The sequence below is a fragment of the Pteropus medius genome, unplaced genomic scaffold, assembly GCF_902729225.1.
Source record: "Pteropus medius unplaced genomic scaffold, Ma_sr-lr_union100, whole genome shotgun sequence".
In the NCBI taxonomy this organism is placed as follows: domain Eukaryota; kingdom Metazoa; phylum Chordata; class Mammalia; order Chiroptera; family Pteropodidae; genus Pteropus; species Pteropus medius.
In genome coordinates this window covers 9177522-9201808 of record NW_024354500.1, presented here as the reverse complement: position 1 = coordinate 9201808, position 24287 = coordinate 9177522, and the positions used below count along the sequence as shown (strand labels likewise).

Sequence of the window (24287 nt, the reverse complement as noted above, 5' to 3'; positions counted from 1 at the left end):
AGGTGATTAGCACTAGTGAGCACACATACAACCAGGTAGAGGGAGGGTCCAACACCATTCCAAAATGAGATTAATCAAATGTCTGACTCTACAAAGTCAACTGTGATCTCCTGGGAATCTCTCCTAATATTAATGTGATGCTAATAAGGCATGCAAAATTTTCCAAGAATGTTAATAGACTTGATAAATCTGTATGTATATATAATGATGACAGTGGTATATAACATTAACTACTGAAACGTATAAAAAGTCATTTTGGGAAAAGCTTATTCTACAGAAGGTGGAGGCTGATGGGCATCTCAAAATCTTGTACCCCTGTTCTTGTGAGGGCTGAGGTACCTTTATAATATTTTAAAACAATCCACATATCTTGAAAGCCATTCATTTGCCAATAAATTATTTCTAACATTGCTAAATGCTAATTAACATCTTGTAGTGAAAGTGGAGATTATAGCGGTTGACGTAAATACCTGTTGACACATCTAATATTTCTGAAGCCCTTTTGTTGTGCGAAGATCATGTAGTTAGAATGTCCAGAGATAAATATAATCAATGGTAATCATGACAATAAGGACACAGGCACAGACTTCTGAACATTACGTAATATAAATTATATTAAATTTAAATAAGAGTAACAATGGAAGAGAATAAACGAGCTGGAAGTTACAACGTTGCCGAAAGTAGTATCCGTTACTTTACGAATTCTGGGAACTCCTACAACTTTGACAGGCATGAATCTCTAAGTCTAACGCCAAATCTTTATTTGCCATCAAATCCCCGGGTTAGGACTACGGTTCCCAGAAGGCAACGCTCCGCTCCCTTGACTCCGCTTCTTTAGCCGGCCGGGAGTTGTAGTTTACAGAACCTCGAGTTTTACGCACTTGTCAGCAAGGACTCGGCTGTAAAGGTCTCTCCTCCGTCCGGGTCATTTTATTTTCGGGCGTAGCTCGGATTCCTGAGTCTATTCTTAGTGCTCGACGGACCAGGCGGAAGACCAGCTGTCGGCCGGCCGGCAAGGCGCTCTAGGCCGAGCGGTTTTCGTCTCTATGACCACAGGAGGCGGTCCCGCGTGTCCCGCGCAGGGAGCGCGGAGTGGGTGTGCGTCAGTTCCGCGCAGGGCTGTCGGGGAGCGATGGCTGCCCCCAGAGGTGAGGCTGCGGGCCACTGGGATCACGGGAGCATTTTCCCGCACCTGTCGGCGGCCGAGCGTCTTCGGCGCCCGCGGGCTGCGGGGTTGGCTGAGGCGTCGCGCATCAGGAGTTAGTTGAGCCGCACCTGGCTGAGCGCGCGCGCGCCGCTTGTCAGAGCAGCGGGGGCAGCCACCTTGCCACGGCGGCTGTCTTCTCTGCGGCGGACTCTGCGCGGGGGCAGTTCGGCGGCTCCGGACCGCGCCTGCCTCGACGAGCTGCTGGTGGTGGGCGGGAACTGAGTTCAGACAGGCCCGGGCTGCGGCAGACCCGGAGAAGTGTCGGGTCGCGGGTCCGGGCTGGGTCCGCTTCACCAGCGGGAGGCAGGACTGTTATCCTTCCTGGTCCGGGTCACCGCGGCTGCGGTCTCTTCTGCGCCTCCTGCCCCAAGGTTCTTAGAGGCTTAAGGGCATGCTCTGGGTGCAGAGCCTAAGCAGCGTCTGGTCTGTGTAATATCCTGTAAAAACATCATTGGGGCTTTAAAAGGGCACTGAAACCATAACAAGATAGAGAAAGCAGGCCTCCCAAGGAGAATATTGTATGTGGTTAGAAGGAACACTTTGATGTTTTGGGTGGAAGGTAGGATCCAGCTCCCTCTCCGCAGGGACTTACTCCGCAAGCCCTCTTGTTTTGCTGAGTAGGATAAGTTAAGTTAGGACCAGAGCTGAATTTCAGGACGATAGATCAGTAGCAAGGAGAGGTTGGGTGACATCCAATTCTTTCTTCATCTTTCCCCTATAGAGCACTTGGTTCTGAATAAATGTTGAGTAGATATTTAAAGAATATCTTTGGTATGGGTGCTAAATTATTTCCCGGGTTGGAGAGTCTGCATTTATCATTTAAACCCTGCCCAGGGGCATTGCTTGTAGTTTCATGTGCTTCTTTTATGCAGTCTCTCATTTCGAATAAATCCAGCTTTATGTCTCCCGCCTTTTTTTTTTTTTTTTTGGAGCAACACAGAAAGTAAAGTAAAAAATTGTTTTGATAACAACGGGAACAGATTAATGATGAGCGACACTTAAGAATTAAAGGAGTCAAGTCATTATCTGAAAGACTAGTAACAATTTATGGGTTTAGGCTATTGCTGGTACATACTTGTTGCGCCTTGGTCATTTTATAAGTCCTCCATGCCCACTAGAAATGTATAATCTTAACAAAAATGCAGTTGCCATAGCATCCTGGTATTCATAACAGATTTATATGAAACTTACTGAATTTCCAAGTTTTCGGGTTAAATAATATCCCCTCTAAAATACAGTAAAATGTAACTTAAAAAATAACTTCAGACTGTGAATTTCTTTGGGGTTGGAGGAGCATTTTCCACACAGAAACAATGTGTAGGAGCTAATGGGAACTTTGTGAAGCAGAAAACAATACAGATAAGCTAGTTTGCCAGTGTGCCAACTCAACGATGCAGTTAAGTTATGGGCTAGGTTTATAGTTACTGGCTGTGGGCACGATGTGAATACTTAGCAAAATTTACAGTGATTACATGGTACCGACTTTTGATATTGCACTGAAATAATTGAAAGTGCTAATAATTGATATTTCATACTGGAGAATTTGTGAATGGAGTGAAGAACTTTTGATCTAATGTTAAACCGAAATTAGAGAAAATAATGCATAAAAAAATTAAGAGCTTTTTTAAAGTTCATGTTTTTTAAATGATTTTCCATATCAAAGCCCTATATGTTTTACAAATATCTAAACTTATTTGATTGCTCTTCCATTTAGATCAGTAGTTATTTTCAACAACATAATGTATATTCTTATATAATCACATTGCAAATAGGTGTACTTTCAAAGTTGATAACAGTAATAATTACAGGTCAGAATGTATTTGTAGGCTGTAAATATTTGTTTTAGTGTTTAAACATTCACTATGTATTTAGGATCAGGAACCTACATAATAGCTAAAATAGTTTTTAGTTGAGCAATACTAACCTCTTTTATTTATGAAAGTGTTGATAATCTAGGACATGGGTTGGCAATTTTTTCTGTAAAGGACTGGATTTCATTTTGCTGTTGCTGGACAAAGAAGTAGGCATAAACAATTTGAAAACAAATGAGCATGGCTGTGTTCCAATAATGCTTTATTTATGAACACTGAAATTTGAATTTCATATAATTTGCATGTGTCACAAAAGGTTATTTTAAAAGTTTTTTTTAAATGTAAAACTATTCTGACCTTGCAGGCTGTATAAAAATGAGAGATGACATGTAGTTTGCTCACCTTTATCTAAATGGAAAGTGCTTTCTCCTTTACTGAGTAGTTAAAGGTTATTGCTATTTATTTTTGATGTCATACATTTTTCCTTTGTGTGGGAAGGTTTTAGAACAAAGGAAGCATTGTAGTGATCTCCTTCACTTCCTTTTACGTGAACGTTGCTTTTTGGCTCTTCAAATCTTTTGGAAAGAAAGTTTAGGCAGACACAAGCCCTATTTCTTCTGTTCTACTATATTTTTAGTCAAGACCTGATGTAATTTAAAAAATTTGCCTACAATTTACAAATCTTTATTGCCCCTGGTTAATACTTATGTTGAACCTGTAACCTTGTAAGTTCCTGCGTTACATATCTAAGGATAATTTGTTTGAAACTCCTGTTTTATTTCCTTATTTAAGTCATCTTCAAATTGTGGTTAGGCTCCCAAAAGCAGTGAACAAAAGCCTATTTAGTGCATATTGTAGTTACAGTCGCAGCCCAGAGTCACCCTGTGTCCCTTTGATTCTTAACCTGGGTTGTCAAAGTATGGCTCAGTGGCCAAATCCAGCCTGTCAAGTTGTTTCTGTATGGCCCATGAGCTAAGAATGGTTTTTACAGATGATCATTTGCAGCTGATTTGATGGAGCACTAACTCTGAAGACCAGTGAAGCAAAATGTTACCCCCCAAAGTACTTCCATTGTTCTCACTAGTAGAGCTTGTATTACAAAGCATTATACTCAATTATCATATTTTGAATTTGTCAAAAATGTGTTTTTTCTCTTGTTATCTAAGTACCTTCATGATATTCTTGATTTTACCTTGTGGCCTGAAAAGCCTAAAATATTTACTGTTTGTCTTTTACAGAAAAATTTTGCTTATTCTTATATAACCTGAGCCTGAAGATTTGAAAGAAGGTTAAGGATGAGAAGTGGGAGGTGGGTGAAGAAAGTTTAGTTTGAGTGTTAAATGATGGCAGTATCAGAACAGGGCTGGGAGTAAGGCAGGATGAGGGACACCTGGTACCCCAGTGCCTGCTCCTTTATTGAAGATATTGGACCCGCTCTGGTGCCTGGGTAATGGCTGCTGCTCCGATATACTTGCAAGAAGTTCTTAAATTGAGTGTTTATGAATTTTGTATGTGTCTTGCATTTCAAGTTTTATGGAGCTCTTAATACTCTTTTCGTTATGAAATATTTTTCCTGTATAATGCTATTAAATCAGACTTTATTATGATGAAGTTTTATGTTAAGCATCACTTTTATTATAAATTATAAAGATATATAAAATATGTAACTTATAACATCCCAAACTAGAGTTAGTATGCCATATAATCTCACATTTGAGGCAAAATCAGTGCCTAACCAGTTGATAGTCAAAGTCAGGTGTGTTTTGTGAACATATGTTTGTTTATGTTCATGTCATTAGAAAGTATTGTGTTGAAATAAATTTTTAAATATCATGGGTTTTAAAAAGTATATTGTGCTTGAAATTGGAAAGCATTAGAGGTATAACATTGATTAACTTTTATATACATTAATATTGCCTACTAAGTAATACCTTTGTTGCATGTATTTTCCAGAAAATGTCAGTTTATTATTCAAGTTATACTGCTTGACAGTGATGACCCTGGTGGCTGCAGCTTATACCATAGCTTTAAGATACACAAGGACATCAGACAAAGAACTCTACTTTTCAACCACAGCTGTGTGTATCACAGAAGTTATAAAGTTATTGCTAAGTGTGGGAATTTTAGCTAAGTGAGTATAAATACTTTGTAGTGTGTTAAATTGTTATTTTTCCACTTAAGGTATTTTCTTTATTGGATAATTCAAGCTACATCTTTATATGTTTAATTGCTCTAGAGCAGTGTTTCTTAACTCAGGGTGATTTTGCTCCCCAGAAGATATTTTTGGTTGTTCTAACTTGCGGGGTGGTAGTGGCATCTGGTGGGTAGAGACCAAGAATGCTGCTAAACATCCTGCCATGCAGAAAACAGCCCTTTACCACAGTTGTCTGGTCCCAAGTATCAGCAGTACAGAGGTTGAAGAATGCTGCTTTAAAGCTGGGGTTTGCAAGCTGTGGCCTGTGGGCTAAATTCAACTTGGTGCATATTTTTGTTGCAACAGAGACTGAATGGCTCACAGAGCCTAACTATTTAACATTTGGCCCTTACAGAAAAAAAAAAAAATTGCTGACTCTGTTTTAGAGGAATATAATGATAATAGTTAACATCTCTTGAGTGTTTTCTGTGTTAAGTTTTAGGCACGGTGCTGCTACGTGCTTTTCGTTAATTAGCTCACTTACTCTTTATACGGTTTTAAGGTAAGTATTATAATTATCCCTATTTTACCTTTACAGCATCTGAGATTCCTCATATTACACTGTTAGTATGTGACAGCACTGGGCTTTGAATCAGTAACATCATATGAGAATCATTTTAGCTAAGAATGCAGTATAAGAGAGAGTTAAGAATAGGGGCTTTGGAAGGAGACCTAATTTTAATCCTAGACTCTGAAATTATGACTTTGCACACATCTTAATTTCTCTAAGCTTTAGTTTCTTCATTTTTTTTTTAATAGGAAGAAATAACATAAGATTATTAGAATTAAATAAAATCCTGTAGAAAATCACTTAGGGAAAGATTTATGAGATGGGGACCCAGTGAGACTTCTTACAGGTTTCAAGATGCGAATTGTTCAGAATGGGAAACCAGTGAGGAGTAGCATGTGTGTAAGCTTTTAGGTAGAAACAGATTACATTTATAGAAACATTACATTTAAACATTTGTAAATTTCATTTAACAAATATTAAGTGATTTCTCTGTGACAATTTTATAATTGGTACTGAATATACAGGTATGAATGAAATAGATGTGGTTTCTGCTTGCTTAGAACTTACTACTTAGGTTTAGTGGAGAAGACAGAAAATAAACCAGTAAACACACATGATTACAAATAATCAAGTTTGAAAAAATATTGTAAAAATGGGTTGGCGAGGGAGGAAAGAACAGAAAAATAACTTGAGGCCAGAAGGTAGAAAGCTTAAATATATTTGAGTTTAAAATTTATCTTATAGGCAGAAGTACTGTGGCAGCCTAACTTATTAGGTTGCAAGTAGGGTAAAATCTCAGATCTATCTTTCTTAAGATTCATTTTAATGATTATTCGGCTTTCATTAGAGGATTCTTCATTAGGGATAATGTCAGATAAATGAGAGGCCTTAATGTACCTTTAAAAGGCAGTGTTCCAAAGGCACAAGTTTCTGTGTTTAAAACTCCAAAACAGCTTCTGTATAACAACCTAAGAGTTAATAAATTAAGAAATTCTTAAGGTATAACTTCTTTTAAGACAAATATAGGGTTGTTGGAAGACAAGGGATAAGGGAACACATTTCTTCTCTTTATTTCTTCCCTAATTTCCACAGGTAGAAAAAAGTGTGACTCAAGATTGAAATAAGATGAAGTTAGCTATTTTAAACTGTGAGATCAAATCATGGTTCGTGTATTTTTTTGTAACTGTTAAGAATTTTTAAAAAACCAATGTGCAAAAAAAGCAATGAGGCCTTTGGTGTAACTTAGCAGTTGGGCTAGTCTTCTGCCAATCTGCCTGCCTAGATTTTTTGTTCTATTTTGATGCTTTTCCAGCTTTGCATTGCTTGGTGTATATTATTTCTTATTTTTCAGCTATTCAATGTTATAGATATGGTCAGTTGTAGTTTGTTTTGTGGAAACATTTTTTGTAAATTATATCAAAAGCACAAAAATTTCTAAAAATTCACCAGACAAATCAAATAATAGTGTTATAATAGCAGTGTGGGAAAGCAATCATTGCACCAACATCATCAACATCATCATCAATAATTGGTTGCTGTGTCTGTCACCAGCATGATGTAGAGGCTCATAACTGAGCCTCTTTTGCAAACATTTACCTCCAAAGTACACAAAGACCAGGAACAGTGAAGAAAAAGTAAAGAATTAATAACATACAGAGTTTTGGTGTTTGGCATTTCATATTATATGGCTAACAAGAATTTGCCAGGAAGGAGAATCATTTGAAGCATTTAAAATACAAGGAGTTTCTAAGTGGAAAAAACACTGGCAAAAATTAAAACATGGAAGAAGTGAAATGCATTTGAAACTACTGGATTTTAAAGTGAACCTAATTTTTATGGAGAAATATGTTGGCAGATTATCATGTGCTTATTTAAAGTACATTGGTAGAAACTGAATACCTGCAATTCTTAACAAAATATTTTATTTCTTGGAACAAAGAGTTTACTTTTAAGAGGGCATACATGAACAAGTTAATTTCTTGGAATGATAAAAGTGTGAAAGATAAAGGAGAATTATTTTAACTTATGAGGTTACAGATTGATAGCTACAAAATGAAATGGAAGAACATTGTGATTGCTTCAGCTTATTCAGCAATATGTGGTGACAATTGATTTAATGAAACTAAAGCACAGCTATCAGTTTGGGAAAGATACCCAGTGAAAATGTTGAAAGTTGGTTCTAGATGTTGCGAGGACAGTCGGCTTATGATAATTTACCTGAAGCAGTTTGAAATAGGAAAAAGATGAATAAATACATGACCAGACTATGATTGGGCCAATAAGAGTGAATTGAACAGTTAGGAGTTGCAGCAAATGATAGAGGCTAGAACTTTACTTGTATCTTTTCTATTTTATGGTGTGAAGCTTGCAGCGGAGTGAAAGATTTTCCAGATATCCTCCATGCTGTTATTTCTTTTTCTTTTTCCTTTTTTTTTTTTTTTTTTTTGGTGAGGCAACTCTTGGTTGACCTCACAGATTGCAAGGACCTTGTCAGCTTACAATCCCTTATTTTTTATTTTTTATGCCTACAGAACCTGGTCTTCCTAGGTAGTCTCTCTCTAAGTACTAACCAGGCCCTACCCTGGCATAGCTTCCAAGATCAGACAGGATCAGGCTTGTTCAGGGTAGCATGGCTGTAGACCATGCTGACATTTCTTTGTACACATATTAAAATTGGTAGTTTAAAAAAAGTATGTGGATAAAGGCAAATAGGATATTACATAGTTCATCTAAAAACAGGTTAGATGTCAGTGCTTTTTTTGCTTTGATGAAGAAACTTCTAAATATCAGAAAATATTTGTTACTTGAAAATTTTATGAGTTGATTTGTTATATACAAAGGAAACAAAAATTGATTTCATAATTTTAAATTTATATTTGAAAATTCTTTACCATATAATGTTAAACTGATTCTTTCTTTAAAGCTGTAAACATGAGATTAGACATTTTCCCTTTGTTTTCATAGCAGAAGCAATAGTTTTATCATCTGAGAGAAGGGATGACAATTTCAGGATATTGTGGGAGAATGTAAAAGAATTATAATAAGAAGAATGTGAAAGAATTATAATTAAAATAATGCATTTCCCCCATATTCCCAGGAAAATAAAGTTAATGTAAAACTTAGATAATATATTACTAAATTCTAATTTGAAATTTTTGGAGAATGACAAAAAAAGGAAAAAAATGGAATTACTATTTAAATGGAAAAAACTATTAGAGGAAGTAAAAGCTTCTTCCCTTCCCCTCACTCTACCCTATGATAAATAACTTTATAGAATTGATACAATTATTATTGCAGAACTTAGTTTTATCTGAACTATGCAAAGCTCAACTTCATTGTAGACCAGCCAGTTTGGCTGTTTATTTAGTATGGTCTCTAGAGTAACACTCTTTGCCCAGTAACATATTTAGTCTTGGCTAATGATTAAAGTAAATACATGACATTTTATACTATGTAGAGATGCGGGAGGCTGAGACTCAGGAAATGACTTGAAATTCTTAGTGTCTTGCTTATAATTAATGTTCACTTACAGGGAAACATCTCACTGCCACATCCAAATAATCTGTTTTCCTTCCTCCAAACATTTTAAGCATATAGTCAGGTTATATCTGTTTCAGTATATTATTAAAAAGATTAATGGGATAGTCAGGTTCATTCATTTATTCATTCATTTATCAAGACTCAGTTATCAAGAATGTTCCAGATGTAAGAAATATAGTTTTAAACTAAAAAGGCACAGTTTTGTCCTCATGGAACTTATACTCTAGTGGAGAACCAGATATTAAGCAAATAAATAATAAATTGGCAGTGTTAAAGGTAAGTAGAGGATGCTGTAAATATAATAGAGGATCTCCATTTGGATTTGCAAAGCTTTCTCTCTGAAGGAATTACATTTAAACCTAGACCTGAAGATTGAGTAGCGGTTAGGCAAGAAAAGATCAGAGAGAAGGCAAAGAAAACAGTGTGTTTGAAGTTCCCGAGGCAGAAAAGTCCTTCACTTTTAAATAACCACTAATTAGTGTGTCTGGTGTGTTATGAGAGTGCCATGGTGCTAAGGTGAAGGAGAGGGCAGCAGGATTGCAAGAGTGATCCTATGGGCCTGGGAAGGATTTTGGATTTTATTGTAAGTGCATTAAGAAATCAGTGAATGGTTTAAATCGAAGACTAACATGGCGGCCTATTTTGCTTTAAGAGTCACTTTGACCCTTGAAGAGAATAGGATCAGAAGGGTTGCAAGAGTTGGGAGTAAGGAAGCTTAGTAGAGGCCAGAGATAATGGCCTACAATGACAGCACAGGCGATGAAGAGAAGTTAATGGATTTATGTTCTGGAAGTAGAATCTGTAGGACGTGGATTTGGATACATAGTCGATTCTTATTATTTGCAGTAGTTATGTTCTCTAACATCACCATGGACACTGAATTAGTGAATACTAAACTATTCCTGAGGGAAATACATGGTTAGGTTCCAGTGAGCCTCTGGTCACATTTCATCAGCTGATCAATATAACCTTGTTTTATGTGTGTTTCTGTTAAAAGACACCTGATTTAATATACATTATTGTTCCTTAGCATTAAACTCATCACTAACAGCACTGTAACTCATGCCTAAACAAAGCTTATCTAACATGTATTTTCTCCATAAGGCACATCACCATCTTCTTGCATGAAAGAACACTAGCCAGCACTTTAGCATTACTCTTGGGGGGAATTTTTAAATAGCAAAATCACCGGCCTCAAAAAAACCCTACAAAAATGTGAAAAATGTGGCACTAAAGACTGAGCTTGTGTACATTATGAGAGCTGAAACGAGAAGAGAGTGTTGTTGCCTTTTTTGACTCCAGCTGGGAATGTGAACATCAGGCAACTCAAATTTTTGCAGCCCTGTGTATGTCTGCTTATGATTGTGAAAGTTCTGCAAGTACTGATTTTGGGGTTACAAGTACATTTTAGTAGATAGGCAGATTCACTCATACAGAATCCATGAATAATAGGGATATTAGTTATAGTAGGGATAATAGCTATAGTAGGTGAGGGGAAAGGAGGTGTCAAGAATTGTATCCACGTTTCTTAGTATGGAAAAGTAGAGAAGTTTTTTTTTTTTTTGATAGGAATAAAAGCAGATTGAGGGAAGGTGATATCAGCAATTTAATCTGGGGTAAGTATAATGTAAAGTTTTTAATACTTTAGTAGGCATGGAGAATAGGCAAATGAATTAATGGCTCTGGAACACAGAAGGGAAGTTTGGGCTAGAGAAATAAATACAGGAGTCCTTATCACATGAAAGTATTTAATCTCAGGGAATTAGAAGAGATTGTTAAGAGAGTGTTCTTGTAAACGTGTTCTCATTTGCAATGTCTTTTGGCTCCATGTACCTTAAGTATTACTGTTTTCTGGACAATTTAACAGGAAACCACAGAACTAAAGAACAACATAATAGATGCAGTGTGTTTAGATAAATGGAAGTCAGCTTGCTTAAATAAGGTGTCTGTCTGGTCTGAGGCAGACCAGAGGGTAAGCATAACTTAAGTGCTCAAATTAGGCAAATTAGAATCTTCAAGTCCCAAGAATTTAAGCAGAGGCAATTGTAACTCCAGGGATAGTTCCTGGAGCCTTTGGAGATCTGAAGTCTAGTTACACATCTCTTTTGTGAGAACTTTGAGCCTGGAAATGGACTAAATGTAATCTCCGACTAATGAATTTGACCTTACTGAATGTAACAGCAAGGTTCCAGACCTGTGTTTTACTTGAAAGGCCTGTCTATGTCAGTTTGAGGTGGTAGGGAATTTCTGTACTTAGGGAATTCTATTTAGACAGAACTCACGATGGCAATGCAAGTCACATGGCTGAGACCCCCCATTTTCTTTGGTTGTTTTTCTCCCTTTTCCTCCCTCTCTGGGGTAAGAGTAGTAGGGTTGCATACCTGAGGTATGAGTATCCTAACATTCACATTATTAGTATGGTGAGACCTTTGTAAGGCTGAAGGGTATATTGCTGGCTTGCGAGAACACTGGAAGATCATAGCTTAATTTTAATCCCAAACCTTTTCTTCGCCCTACTTATTTATAATATTTTAAAAAGAACTAATTTAAAAATTATAAACAGAATTCACTTGAAATTTTTCTCGATGTGTTAAGGATATTTAACTTATTAGAAGAAACACAGACTTATTTCAATGAGGAGTGCCTGATATATCGGAGCAACAAAGATCATGGATTTCATTTACATTTCTTCAGAAAAAAGTAAAGCATATCTTTCAGGTTGTATTTAAAGAACAGAAGGTAAAGAAATATGCTGGTGAGGTCTCCAAGAAAACTGGGCAATAGATATGAGGAAAATAAAATATATTATTGCTACGATCTATAATAAATTAAAAGTTGTCTTATAAGAACCAAAGAATAATGCTTCCTTTTGGGGCTTTTGTGAAAAATGAATTTTTGCAAACCTAATGAGCAGATACCTAACATTTTTTCTTTAGAAAGCAAGTAACTTACACTCTAGAATACCAGCTGTTAACCATTGTTGAAACGTGCTTTGTAAAGTGCCAAACATCCTCTTTTAAGATTGCAGCAATTAAATTTACTGCTTTTAGACATTGAGGATTGTTATTGAGAATGACAGGCTGCCAGTGATGGCGTTAAGAAAACATTCTTTCCTATCTCCCCTTAAAAATAGGGGAGGGAAACACACAGGTAAATACAGTTAATTGTCATTTCATTCCTGTACCTCTATATTAGCTGTAGTTATTATTTTGTCTTCTCTAATGAGATAGCTTAGGTTGAGGGAAGTTTTAATTTGTCAAAGACACCTAGAAAGTAATTGGCAGTGGTAGGATTAGAAGATAAATTCCTTGTTCTCTAATTTCCAAATTATGAGTATTTCAGAACAGTGAAATGAATAGGACAAAGATAAGTGCTTAGCACTGTTAGACATCTCAATAATTTTATTTTTTCTCTTAAATTTTTATTTCCATATCTTAACTGACCATAACAATGTATCTTTTTTCTGAACTGTTTTGAGAGTTTTATACAAGATGCCTCTTTGTCCCTAAATTCTTTAGTGCCCATTTCCTAAAAACAGATATTCTCTTACATAATCACAAAATATCAACATTGAAACATCAGTGTTGATACAATACCATTATCTAATTCACAGACCTTAGATAATTTTGCCAATTACCCACTAATGTCCTTTAATAGTAAAATAATCACAGTTTACATCTAGTTGTCATATTTGTAGCTTTATTTTGTAGAATGTCCCTCAATTTATGTTCATTGAATACTTTCTTATGATTAATTTTAGGGTTGTTTTGGTCAGGAATATCACAGAAATGATGTGTCCTCATTGTAGCATATCATGAGACATATTTACCTCATTACTGGTGATTTAACATTGATTTCTTGAAGGTAGGGCCTGCTAGGTTTCTCCATATAAAATTACCAGTTTTCTCTTTGTAATTCATAAGTATCTTGTGGAGAGATAACCTTGAAACTAGATAAATGTCCTGTTTCTTTTCACATTTTCACTTAATAGTTTTATTGTCCACTGATGTTACCAAATGGTAATTTGTAATTCCATCATTTCCTGTACAATTATTAGTTGGCATTCTTCTCTAAGAAGCCGCTGCCCACTCCTTCCCTGCCCTCCCCAGCATAGATTCCTAGATTATTTTATTGTATGGGCTAGAATCCATTATTACCATTATTTATTTCGATGCTCAAATTGTCCTAGATTTAGGCAGTGGGATCTTCTTCAAGCTTCCTCCTGTTTCTTTTTTGAATTTTCGTCAATCTCTGAGCAGTTTCCTTTTAGCATAGGAAGATGTTTAAGGCTTATCTTGTACTTTCCCTGCCCCAACCCTGAAATCATACATTTTTCCAAGAAGCTTTGTTCCTTTTCTTTTTTCAGAATGGTCTTTAGAAACCAGAATCTAGATGTTAGAGTGCTCATTGCTACTGGAGTATCATTGCTTCTAGGCCCTTTCAGCAAACAGAGCTAGGAAATTTGTGTGTGTGTGTGTGTGTGTGCGTGCGTGTGTGTTTATATAGACACCTATCTCTGTATGTTTATAACTATGAGTTATACATATATTTTGATACTTGTAATTCTGACCCAGTGCCAAAGAGTTGATTATAACCTCCTTTTCCATATTTGTTCCCTTCTTTAGTGGCGATGAGTCTGGCTCCCATTGTCTTCAAGATATTTACTTACTTTCTTAACCCTAGGACACATAAGTAGATTTAGAATTTCTAGTATACAGTTGCGAAAAAACAAACCTAACTGAAGTTCAGTATTTGTATGTAGTTCCTTTTGCCTTTAGATTTGGAGCATATACTAAAAAGACTTTTAGAATACTTGGGTTCTTTTTCTGTTTCAGTGTAATTTAGTAATTTCTAAAAAAGGTTTTTTCGTTTGTAATTTTTTCATGCTTGCAGATTTTACTTATAATCTCTAGTGATTTTTAATTAGAAGTTAGAACTGCAGGACAAAAAGGGAGTGTGGGAAAGAATGGATGGCTACTTTACTTTGATGAATAAGATTTAAGGTTTACATGGTCTAATTGGTGAATTTCAGTTACATGCACTGTGTATATACACTGTTGTGTATATGTATGATTACATCAGATCACTTTTAAGTTGAAAAGAAAATTACTAAATCCTGTTTTGGAGGAGAAGGCAGATTAGTAGTTTGGTGTTGTAAAAGCTCTAAATGTGAATAAGTTGATTTTTTAAATCTTTGAAGTAAAAATTACCAATTTCCAAGTTATAATCTGATTGAAACGTAGAACAGTACAACATTTAAAATACTTTGGTTTTCCATAAAACTAATTACTAGTACAATTCACAGGAAAATTGCTGGTTACATGAATGCTTTACTAAAACCTGTCACAGCTATTAAGTCTGATAGTTACAATTTAAATCTGTCATTTGTGATGTGAAGAAAATGAATTAAGAACACTTTCACATCATCTTAGTACAAAGTCAACTTTTTATTGTTTGCCATCCACCACAGTCTGTAAAAACTAAATAAACCTAGCAGGATGTGTAAATATACATACACTTTGGGTGTGTTTAGTAATAAACCAAGTGTATTTTAAATCTTATTTATATAAGGCTGGAGAGAATTATTTTACTATTTCATAGTAATCTCTAGAATAATTAATATAGCTATCAAATACTTATATTAATATTATCCAGCCCTATTCTATTTTTCCTGCTGGGTTTACAATTTGACTTTCTCTTTGTATCCATGCTATAATGGGTGTAGAGCCATGGAGAGGAAGTAAAATTCATGTAACTCATATGACGGTTATTTTTGTCTTCAGATGACCTCATTATTGGTTTTTATACCTAGCCCCCAAAGTCTTTTATGTGAGTTAGTTATACTTAACTTTGTAGACAGTAAGAAATTTATAAACAAGATTTAAATTTCTTAAGCTCATGAGTAATTTTTGCCATGTTCCATTTTGCATAGTGCCAAGGATTGTATGCCTCATAGTAGTTTTTGTCAGATCAAGAGATGGAAGAATGACGCCTAGTTTTGACCAAGTCAGAAAGAATTGATTTCAGGCATTTGATAGGAAATTTAGGGAGGGAGGTGGCCTCGGAATCTCTGCAATCAACATGGAGCTTCAAAATTTCTTCAGGTAACAAAAGGTGCACATAGATTGTTTCAGTGATAAAAATCAAACAAATGGTTCAAATAGGAAATTTAATGGGAAATACTACAATAATTTCTATAAATTACTTATATAAAATATCTATAAAATTAGTATATGCTTTTTGATTATATATGCTTGCTTATTTAGCAGTATCATTTATCGAATTAAATCTAATTTGTTTTTAACAAAAGGCATTCATTCAAAAGTACTTGGGATTTGATTTGCAAGAAAATATCAGGGCAGGAAAATGGAACTAAAAAATGGCCTTTGGTTTTTATGTGTTACTTTTTATAGTATATTTAAGGCTGTAGTATATTTAGACTTGATCATTTATATTTGTCTACTTAATAGTAAAAGAAAAGGATAGCTGATTACTAATGTTTTCTGGAAGACATTGCTGTTACTTTTGTTAACTTTAGTGAATAAAGTTAAATACAAGCTTTCAGAGCTGTATTCTTAATACATATGTTAAATTAAGCAGGATTTAAACTGATTAATACTGAAATCATTTATCTCCTTTAAAACTATGTGTGCACTAAGATTCCCACATATTCTTTCTTATACCTCCTAAATCTCTTTTATTTTTCTATTATTCTTGACTTTTTTCTTTTGCAAATTCTTTTAGCATCCTCTGCTATTTTTCGTTCGTATTTCAAACTACTTATTTGTAATTTTATAATATTGCTATAATTCTAAGGTACTACAGTGAAACTCGAGCTTTCTAGTAGCATTCTGCTATAGCCTGGCTTCTCTAATATCCACATTAGTGAAGGAACCTTCCTTAGTATCCAAAAAAAAAAAAAAGATAACTAGTTATAACAGCCAAAGACCTGAAGGTTAATCCCAATACACTGTATTCTACTGGTTTGTTACACTGAAGGAAAGGAGTACTCACTGCCTGGTGATGTCTCATAGCCCCTTCTTTTTATGTGAAAGCAGGAAAAAAGTATGGAAGAGATAAGAAAGGAGAAAAGACGGGGGGAAAAAGGACTACAGCAACCTTGATTATTGGTGCAGGTATGGTGGTTATTAGGAGTAGCAATTAGATCCTTAAGTACCCAATATTCCGATAGGGCAAAGAGTGCTAGCGATAAAGACAAACTCTGTTCTCTTATTAGAATATATTATGTGGGAGATGGATATAAACAGGTATATCTCAGTAGCTCCTTAGGGAAGCACTCTGAAGATATATCAATATATGTTAGCATTTTAGAAGGGCATTAAAAATAATAGTACAGTAAAAGCAGTCCTGTACTTCACAAAATCTAAGATTTATATCTCTGCTATCTTATGATGCTTACTAGTCAGAATGATGACATTAAGGAAAATGTTCAGTTATGTTTTTTAATATATTACCTGATTCTTTGAATTGGACCTCTGATTATTTTAATCTTTTTCTCTTTAAGTTTTTTTTTAGTTTTATAATTGAGGAAGAACATTCTTCAAAATTTTTTTTATACTTTAAGATGCTGAGAAAATACATAGACTTCTTAGATTTGCATTAAAAGTAATTTAAAAAATGTCAAATGTTTAAAGGGCTTATCTTCAGGTACTTGGAAAACTCTACTATGTAGAATTTCTAAGTAAAGTGATCTTTTTGGTATCCTTTCCCTTTTCTGGGTAGAGTTTGCAGTCTCTCACTGGGCTGTGTGCATTACTTTTCAGCATATAGATTTACCACTGTTGTGTGGAGTGGGTTGAATTTGGCAACAGAGGAAGACCTGTAACTAAGAAGGACATCTTTTGTTTCTGTGGCCTAGGCCAAATTTCCTGTCTGTCTTAAGTATTTTCTTGGGGGCCAGAGTGTTCTACAGTGGATAGGCATAGGTAGGCAATTCAGCATTATGGGCTCTTTTGCTCCTCAACATGGGTAAGCATTTTTGTATGAAAAAATTCAATTAATGATTATTGATTCTACATTAACCAAAAATACAGAGGCTCATTGTGACTATCATAAACTCTGAGTTGGAATAGATCTCCCTCCCCAACAAAGTATTATGGTCCTCTAAGGGATATTGTGAATTGCAATTAGGACTCTTGATAAATCACTTTTTTTGGTGTTGGTACTTATTATAAAACATTGTTTAATTTTTATTTTCAGGAAATAAATGAGCTCATTTACAATGGAGGAAATATGAGCCAGATTAGCTAGTTCCTCCTGAGGAGAAATAAGAATAGTTAAGAGCATGCATGATCAGTATGCAGCAAGTAGTAAACTTTACATACATTACAGATATAGTTTACTTTTGTTGGTATTAATATTTACATTTCCTGCAAAATTATACAGTACTTGAGTTTTATGAGAATATGCTTAAAGATTTATTGTCTACTACATAAGCACTGAACGGATTTCTAAGTGATAATGACCTGGATCCCTCAATTCCTATCCCAAGTAACTTTCATAGCTACCAGAACCTTTTTCTTTTGTTTGCAATTTAAATCTATTGTAATTAAAAAAAATTTTTTTTAAATAGATATACAACCTGATTAATGAAAAAAAAATATAATGATGTAATAGCAGTTAAAATGTCAGCTTAATTTTTTTTTATAGGTAACATCAGCAATTCTGGTTACCTGTTGTCTCATTATTTAATATATTCAGAAATTCCTGGAGCTTTGACCAGAGGTTGAAGATGATAAAATTAGTTATTGTGATATTTTTCCAATAGAACTTGTAATTGTTTTCCTTTTATATTGTTGTTATTTTCCTTTTAATCTAAAATTAGTTGAAATTTATAAAAACAAAATAAGTTAGCTAAATTATGTCAATGGACTTAATATAGTTATCCTATGTATGAAAGAATCTTATCAAAAGGATGGTCTTTAATTTTCTTCCTCAATTTCTTCTTACTTCCCTTGTTTTCAAAGAGAAACTGGTAGTCTGGGTAGATTCAAGACATCTTTAAGAGAAAATGTCTTGGGGAGTCCCAGAGAATTGATGAAGTTAAGTGTGCCATCATTAGTGTATGCTGTTCAGAACAACATGGCTTTCCTAGCTCTTAGCAACCTGGATGCAGCAGTGTACCAGGTAAGTGGAATAAATGACAATGAAAAAGCACAGAATCTTAAAAAGTGTTTTTATGGTGAAATTATTTTTATTAACCTTTTGTCACATTATTAGATATTTTTGATAATTCCATTAATATCAGAAATATTTGTGTCAGAGACTAATGTTAACTGAGTTCATTAATTCATTGTTTTGTTTCTAGGTGACCTACCAATTGAAGATTCCCTGTACTGCTTTATGTACTGTTTTAATGTTAAACCGGACACTCAGCAAATTACAGTGGATTTCAGTTTTTATGCTATGTGGTGGAGTCACACTTGTACAGTGGAAACCAGCACAAGCTACAAAAGTCATGGTAAGAAACAAAATTTTTACGTACTAAAATAGGAAACTTCCTATGTTATATACATTTCAGTCACTTTGATGAATGTAGTACGATTATATTTCTTTGATTGAAAATAATCTTTGCCCTATAAGTAGGCTTCCCCCTTCTTATATTATTAAGGATAACTTATTAGCTTCCTTTCTTTTTTAGAGGGGAAGATGCATAAGTTGTTAGAGATGGAAGGTACCTTAAACTTGATGTCATCTATCCCCTTCGTTTTATGGATGACAAAATCGATGTCCAAAGAAGTGAAGTAACTTGTACAAAACAACATGGTTAATAGCTAACCTGTGACTAAAATCGTGCCAGCTTCTACACAGTGTGTATGTTCAGAACTTCTAGGCCTCTTTCAGACATTTTCTCAGAAACACTGGGCGAGATATTCTCCATCTAATTTTCACCTTCTCCCCCAGCTCACAAAGTTTTTTATCTTTTGGCACATATTGCCACTGTCAGTAATAGGGATTACGGGGGAGTAGTGTTTTTACTGATAATCGATAACTAAAATAGGGCAAAAGTATCTTTTACTTATAACTTTTAGTTTAGGAGTTAAATGTTCAGGTATGTACCTGATTTTTTAAAATGTTATTTGCTTTAATCAGTTATTTTCCCAAAGAGCAGTAGGAAGTGAACTCTAGTGAATGACTTTCTGAAAGTTATTAGTTTCCTTCTACAATTGAAGACTCTTTAACTTTTAGTAAGTGAAACTTCTCAGAAATATAAGGCAGCTGGTATATAAGGAGAGCCTGTGAAAATAGGAAGTCAGTTCTTCTAGGTAGTTACTTTTTAGCCTGATGGAGATTTTTTTCTCCCAGAAAAAAAATGAGTTTTAGATTAATATTGTTTTCACATGATGTTAAGCATGCTCATATTCTTGGTGACATTTCAAAACTGATCAGATATGCACTGCACATTTAATTCAGTTGTAGACCTGTAGAGAAATAATTTGTTGGAAAGTAAGGCAAAAATATAATTGAAAGTTAAATGTGAACTTCAAGTAAGACCTCACACAATTACAAAAGGTGTTAGGTCTACCTCACATAGGTAATGTTGTGAAAGGTTTAGTAAACTAAACTTTTAGATCCCTCTAGAAAGTTCTTTCACATTTTAAACAGAGTGCAGCTTCCTGTAAGGGCCTCTCATTGTTTTTGTTCTTGTCAGAATAACTCAGATCTTTACTAACTCCCATATGTCCTCAGGGTTTTCAGTGTCATACCCCTACCATCCAAGTCTTTTCTTCTCCATTGAGACAATCCCGTTAACTTCTTTCTGTAACACGATTTCTGGAGATTCTCTGATCCCTCTTGCCCAATATTTCCTTGTATTTCTCTTCTAGAGGCATTCATCTGTTACTCTTCCCCAGTATGCTCTAAAACTCCACACTATTTCTAGATGTTGACTGAGCATTGTGTGGTATAACTTGCTAATTCCTTTATTCTGAATACTAGAGACTGTTAAATCAGTTTAAGATTATATTAGTTTTTTTATTTTTTATTTTTGGGGGGGAATATCCATTCTAACTGATTACATACAAACACATATAGTTGCATCACATATAGTTTGCCTCAAATGTGTCTTGTGTAGTGGGCTTCTTTGAAACCAAAACGAAGGATGCGTTTGTATTTATTAAGCTTATCAAGTCAGCTTTGGGTCATTGATCAGGCCTTTGAGGTCTTTCCAGTCCTTATCCAATATTAGCTTTTTCTTTGAGTATTATGCTTTCTACAGATTTGACAAATCTTCTGGGTCATCCCTGAAATTTTAGACAGGACAGGACTAGAGTTCTGTGGCTGTACCATTTGACCTCTCTTTAGCTTAACTTTTTTCTTGTTTAATAAACACTTATTATCTCATAGTTTTTATGAGACCTGCAGAGAAATAATTTGTTGGGAAGTAAGGGTCGTCAGGAGTTTGTGGATGCCTTAGCTAGTAGTTCTGGCTTGATGTCTCTTAAAAGTTGCAGTCAGTATACTGGCTAGGGCTGCACAACTGAAGATTTGACTGGGCCTAGAGGATGTGTCTAAGGTGCCTGGCAAGCTGGTACTGGTTGTTGTTCTAGCTTGATTTTGCTGTATGAGCCTTCACTTAGCTGTGAATAGAATTGCACTATTGTCCTCACTGAATTTCTCTCATTCACAAAAATATTATGCACATCTGCCAAATTTCTTGCTAAAAATTGCTATGGATGTTCCCTCATTACTTACACTAGGAATCCTTTCATTAAGGAAATTTGGTATGTCTCACTCAAATTCTTTAAGTCATCTGTTCTGACATTTTGCTAGTAATCAATAACAACAGTAACAGCTGCAGTCACTCACATAGGACTAAATACCAGTAATGTTCTAAGTGCTGTATACATATTAACTCACTTATGCCTACAACCATGAGGCTGGTATTGTTTTTGTTTCCATTTTCAGGTAAGGAAACTGATAGGTAAACATGGTTAGAAATGTGTCCAGTCATGTTGCTTGAATCTAGGCAGCAGGGCTCCAGAGCCTGTACTCTTGGTAAGTGTACTGGGCTGCCTTATGAGTCTCAAGCAGCCTTGTATAATTTATGCAACTTTTCTTTCCCTCTGCCTTTTTGAAAATAAGGACAGTATTTATCCAATTCCCTCTGCCTTTTTGAAAATGAGGACAGTATTTACCCAATTTAAATTTTCTGGCATAGCTTCCATTCTCCATTATTCCTCAAAGATATAGTTTTCAGTATCTTGACTTGCTGCTGTTCTTCGTCAAAATACTTTTGAATTTATTTAGCTAGGTATTATCATAATAGCAAACCAGATGTCTTGGACTTCAGTTTCCTTTTAAATGTGTATTGTTTATTATTTAAAAATTATTCACAGAAAAAATGGAAAACAGATTTGGTAGCTGTTTTTTTCCATCTAACAGTACATTATCTAGCCCAAGAACATACTCTTTTCTTCTTGAACTAAACAGTTTTTAAGGCTTTCTTTAATGTTTTAAAGTACTTTTGTAAGCCTCTGCTTATTGGGTTTTTGATTTCTCAATACTAAAGTTCCTGCTTATGTTCCTTATGGTTATGTGCACTGCAGTTCTTTTGTATATTCTTATAAAATCAGAACTCATTGAGGATGCTCTTGAATAGTAACACTGATTTATGTATTTTTTTTTTACTCTTCACCAGAATCTTTCTTCAGAACCTCTTATCCCTGTTGAACCATCTTCCTATTAGCTGTAGAATTCTAACTTCAAATTTTATTTTTTTGAATTTTGATTTAAGACTGGAGCCCATGTCTCTTAACTGTGCTGTGTTTGGCTATTAGTTACGCTAAAATGACATGGTGGTTGTTTTCTAAAGTTTCCATCACTTCCACTTCACTACCCAAAAGTTTCTCGTCAGAATTAAATCCAGAGCAGCAGTGTCTATCACTGTTTTTCCTGACTGTAGAGATTAAACTGGCAGAAAAGCAAGTCAAAAATTTATCAGATACTATTTTCAGTCACCTGAGCTTCCTACAGTTGTTGGGATAGGGGAAATTTCACATTATTTTTTCTCATATTTATGCCAATCTTACAGTTTGTGTTAAGAAAGCATCCATGTTTATCAATTATAGTCTATAACAGTAGTTCTCAAACTCTAGTGCACATCAGAATCAATTGAAAGGTTAAACAAATTGTTGGGCTCCGTCCCCATAGTTTATGATTCAGTAGGTCTGAGGTGGGCCCTGTCAGTGTTCATTTCTAACAGGTTTCCAGGGAATGATGCTGCTGTTGGTCCAGAGATCATACTTTGAGAACCACTATCTTCTACAATAATATCTTCAGTTTCTCATTTTATCTTCATGCAAATGTTTTAGACCAAGCTTTCTTTTTTCAGGTACTTAACATGAAGTAATACTCTCCTTATATCAGGCTTATTTATTTTGAACAAGGTACATGCTTATCATATTATAGTCATGCACCTCAACTCTTTAGTTTCAGTGTTACTACTGAGAGTGTATTAATCTCTGAGGAAAGAATGATGAAAGCTCCTGAAGGTTACTTTAGGGAAGGAGGAAGAAATAAAGTTGAAATAATAGGTTAGAGCCCATATACATGCATCTGTTAGCACAGTATCATGATGACATATACCTGTCAATTTATCCCATCCAGGAAATATTTAAGAACTAGAACTGTGCGCCATCTTCATCTTTATTCATTAGTATGTAACAGTGTATCTGGTAAATAGCAAGTATCATATTAATAATTGATAGAACTTCAGTAAAGTAGGAAATGTTAAAAGTCATTACTTCATCCTGTAGGTCATAGGGAATAAATTAAAATGTTACTGTTCGTTTCTGTGATTGATACTATATGGGGCTGAGTTTGGGTGGTGACTTAAGTTAAAATTAAGAGGCAGGCTGACTATACAAAATTATGTGCTAGGGTGCCTATTATTAGGAAATAGGCACACACATTATATTAAACATTTACTATGGCTGCGATTTGAGTGATTCATTTTTAACTTGAGTGCTTTGGTTAATCTCTGGATGGCTTTTTGTTTGGTCTTATTCTGTGGAATAGTTGTGTCTGTTATGGCACATAACTTTCAGTAGAACGGTAACACAAATTTTTATATTCATTTATTTGGTCTTAGATGAATTCTCTTAGTCACTAAAAACTTAAAACATTACTATTGCAGGTGGAACAGAACCCATTGCTAGGGTTTGGTGCTATAGCCATTGCTGTATTGTGCTCAGGATTTGCAGGTAAATCATAAAAGCATCCTTTTATTCTGTTGTCAGATTTAAAAATCAAACTTTAAATGGGGATCTAGTTTCTTGTTTTATTACGACTAACAGTTTTATTCCCATGTAAGTAAGAAGCTTTCCTTCTTACTTACATTTAGTTTTGTTTCAGCTGTTTTTCCAGTAAATGCATACTAATGTTTAACTCAGTTCAGACCCCAGTCCTTATTCATATGTGCAGTTATCTAAGGATATACTTGTCATCTTTGACCATCCTTAGTCAAGAACCAAAAAGTAAATGAAAAAAGACCTCCAAAAATGGAAAGCTCTAGTACCTCATTCCATTTTCCTGGAACTGTCACTATCCTCAGGCTAGATCTGCTGTTTTAGGGTGTTAGTCACCAGCTCAGTATCTGTTTTTCTCTGGTGACTTCAAGTTCTTCCTCTGCTTTAACAGATTAGAAAGTGTGGAGTACAGAGCAAAAGGGTTTGAATGGAGAGTACCTCAGAAAACTTAATATATAAAAGTAACAGCCAAAAAGGGATGGACAAGAACTAAAATCTATAACATCAAACAAACAAGGAAGTCTGGAATCATATGTGTAGGCATAAGCAATCCTTCACTCAATCAAGAGACAATGTATGAATATTAGTATAAGAAATGTTTTCGAAATAATTCTAACAAAGAAGAAACTGAAAGTTCTTTTTAGTGAAGAATATGTTATAGCTGTATGTCTGTATTTATCTTTATTTGTGTTATTGCAAGAGTTAGAACTTTATTTTTAACTAGGAAAGTATGCTGAATGTGGAAGTGAAATAT

The 24287-nt window shown here is 34.9% G+C and overlaps 1 protein-coding gene across 3 annotated transcripts in view; it reads left to right on the top strand.

The window, feature by feature from the left end:
* The first annotated feature begins 909 nt into the window (after window positions 1-909).
* Window positions 910-24287, top strand: part of SLC35A1 (solute carrier family 35 member A1) — a 59445-nt gene continuing 36067 nt past the window's right edge. For 2 of the 3 annotated variants that reach the window (XR_005650697.1, XM_039852902.1), the window contains exons 1-5: window positions 910-1148; window positions 4972-5149; window positions 18251-18410; window positions 18592-18744; window positions 23422-23488. Coding sequence is in view for 2 of the 3 variants with exons in the window: in XM_039852902.1 (XP_039708836.1) it covers window positions 1133-1148; window positions 4972-5149; window positions 18251-18410; window positions 18592-18744; window positions 23422-23488 (574 nt within the window). In the remaining variant the exon portion in view is untranslated. The remainder of the gene's footprint in view (window positions 1149-4971; window positions 5150-18250; window positions 18411-18591; window positions 18745-23421; window positions 23489-24287) is intronic. The other variant, XM_039852901.1, reaches the window with a different exon arrangement.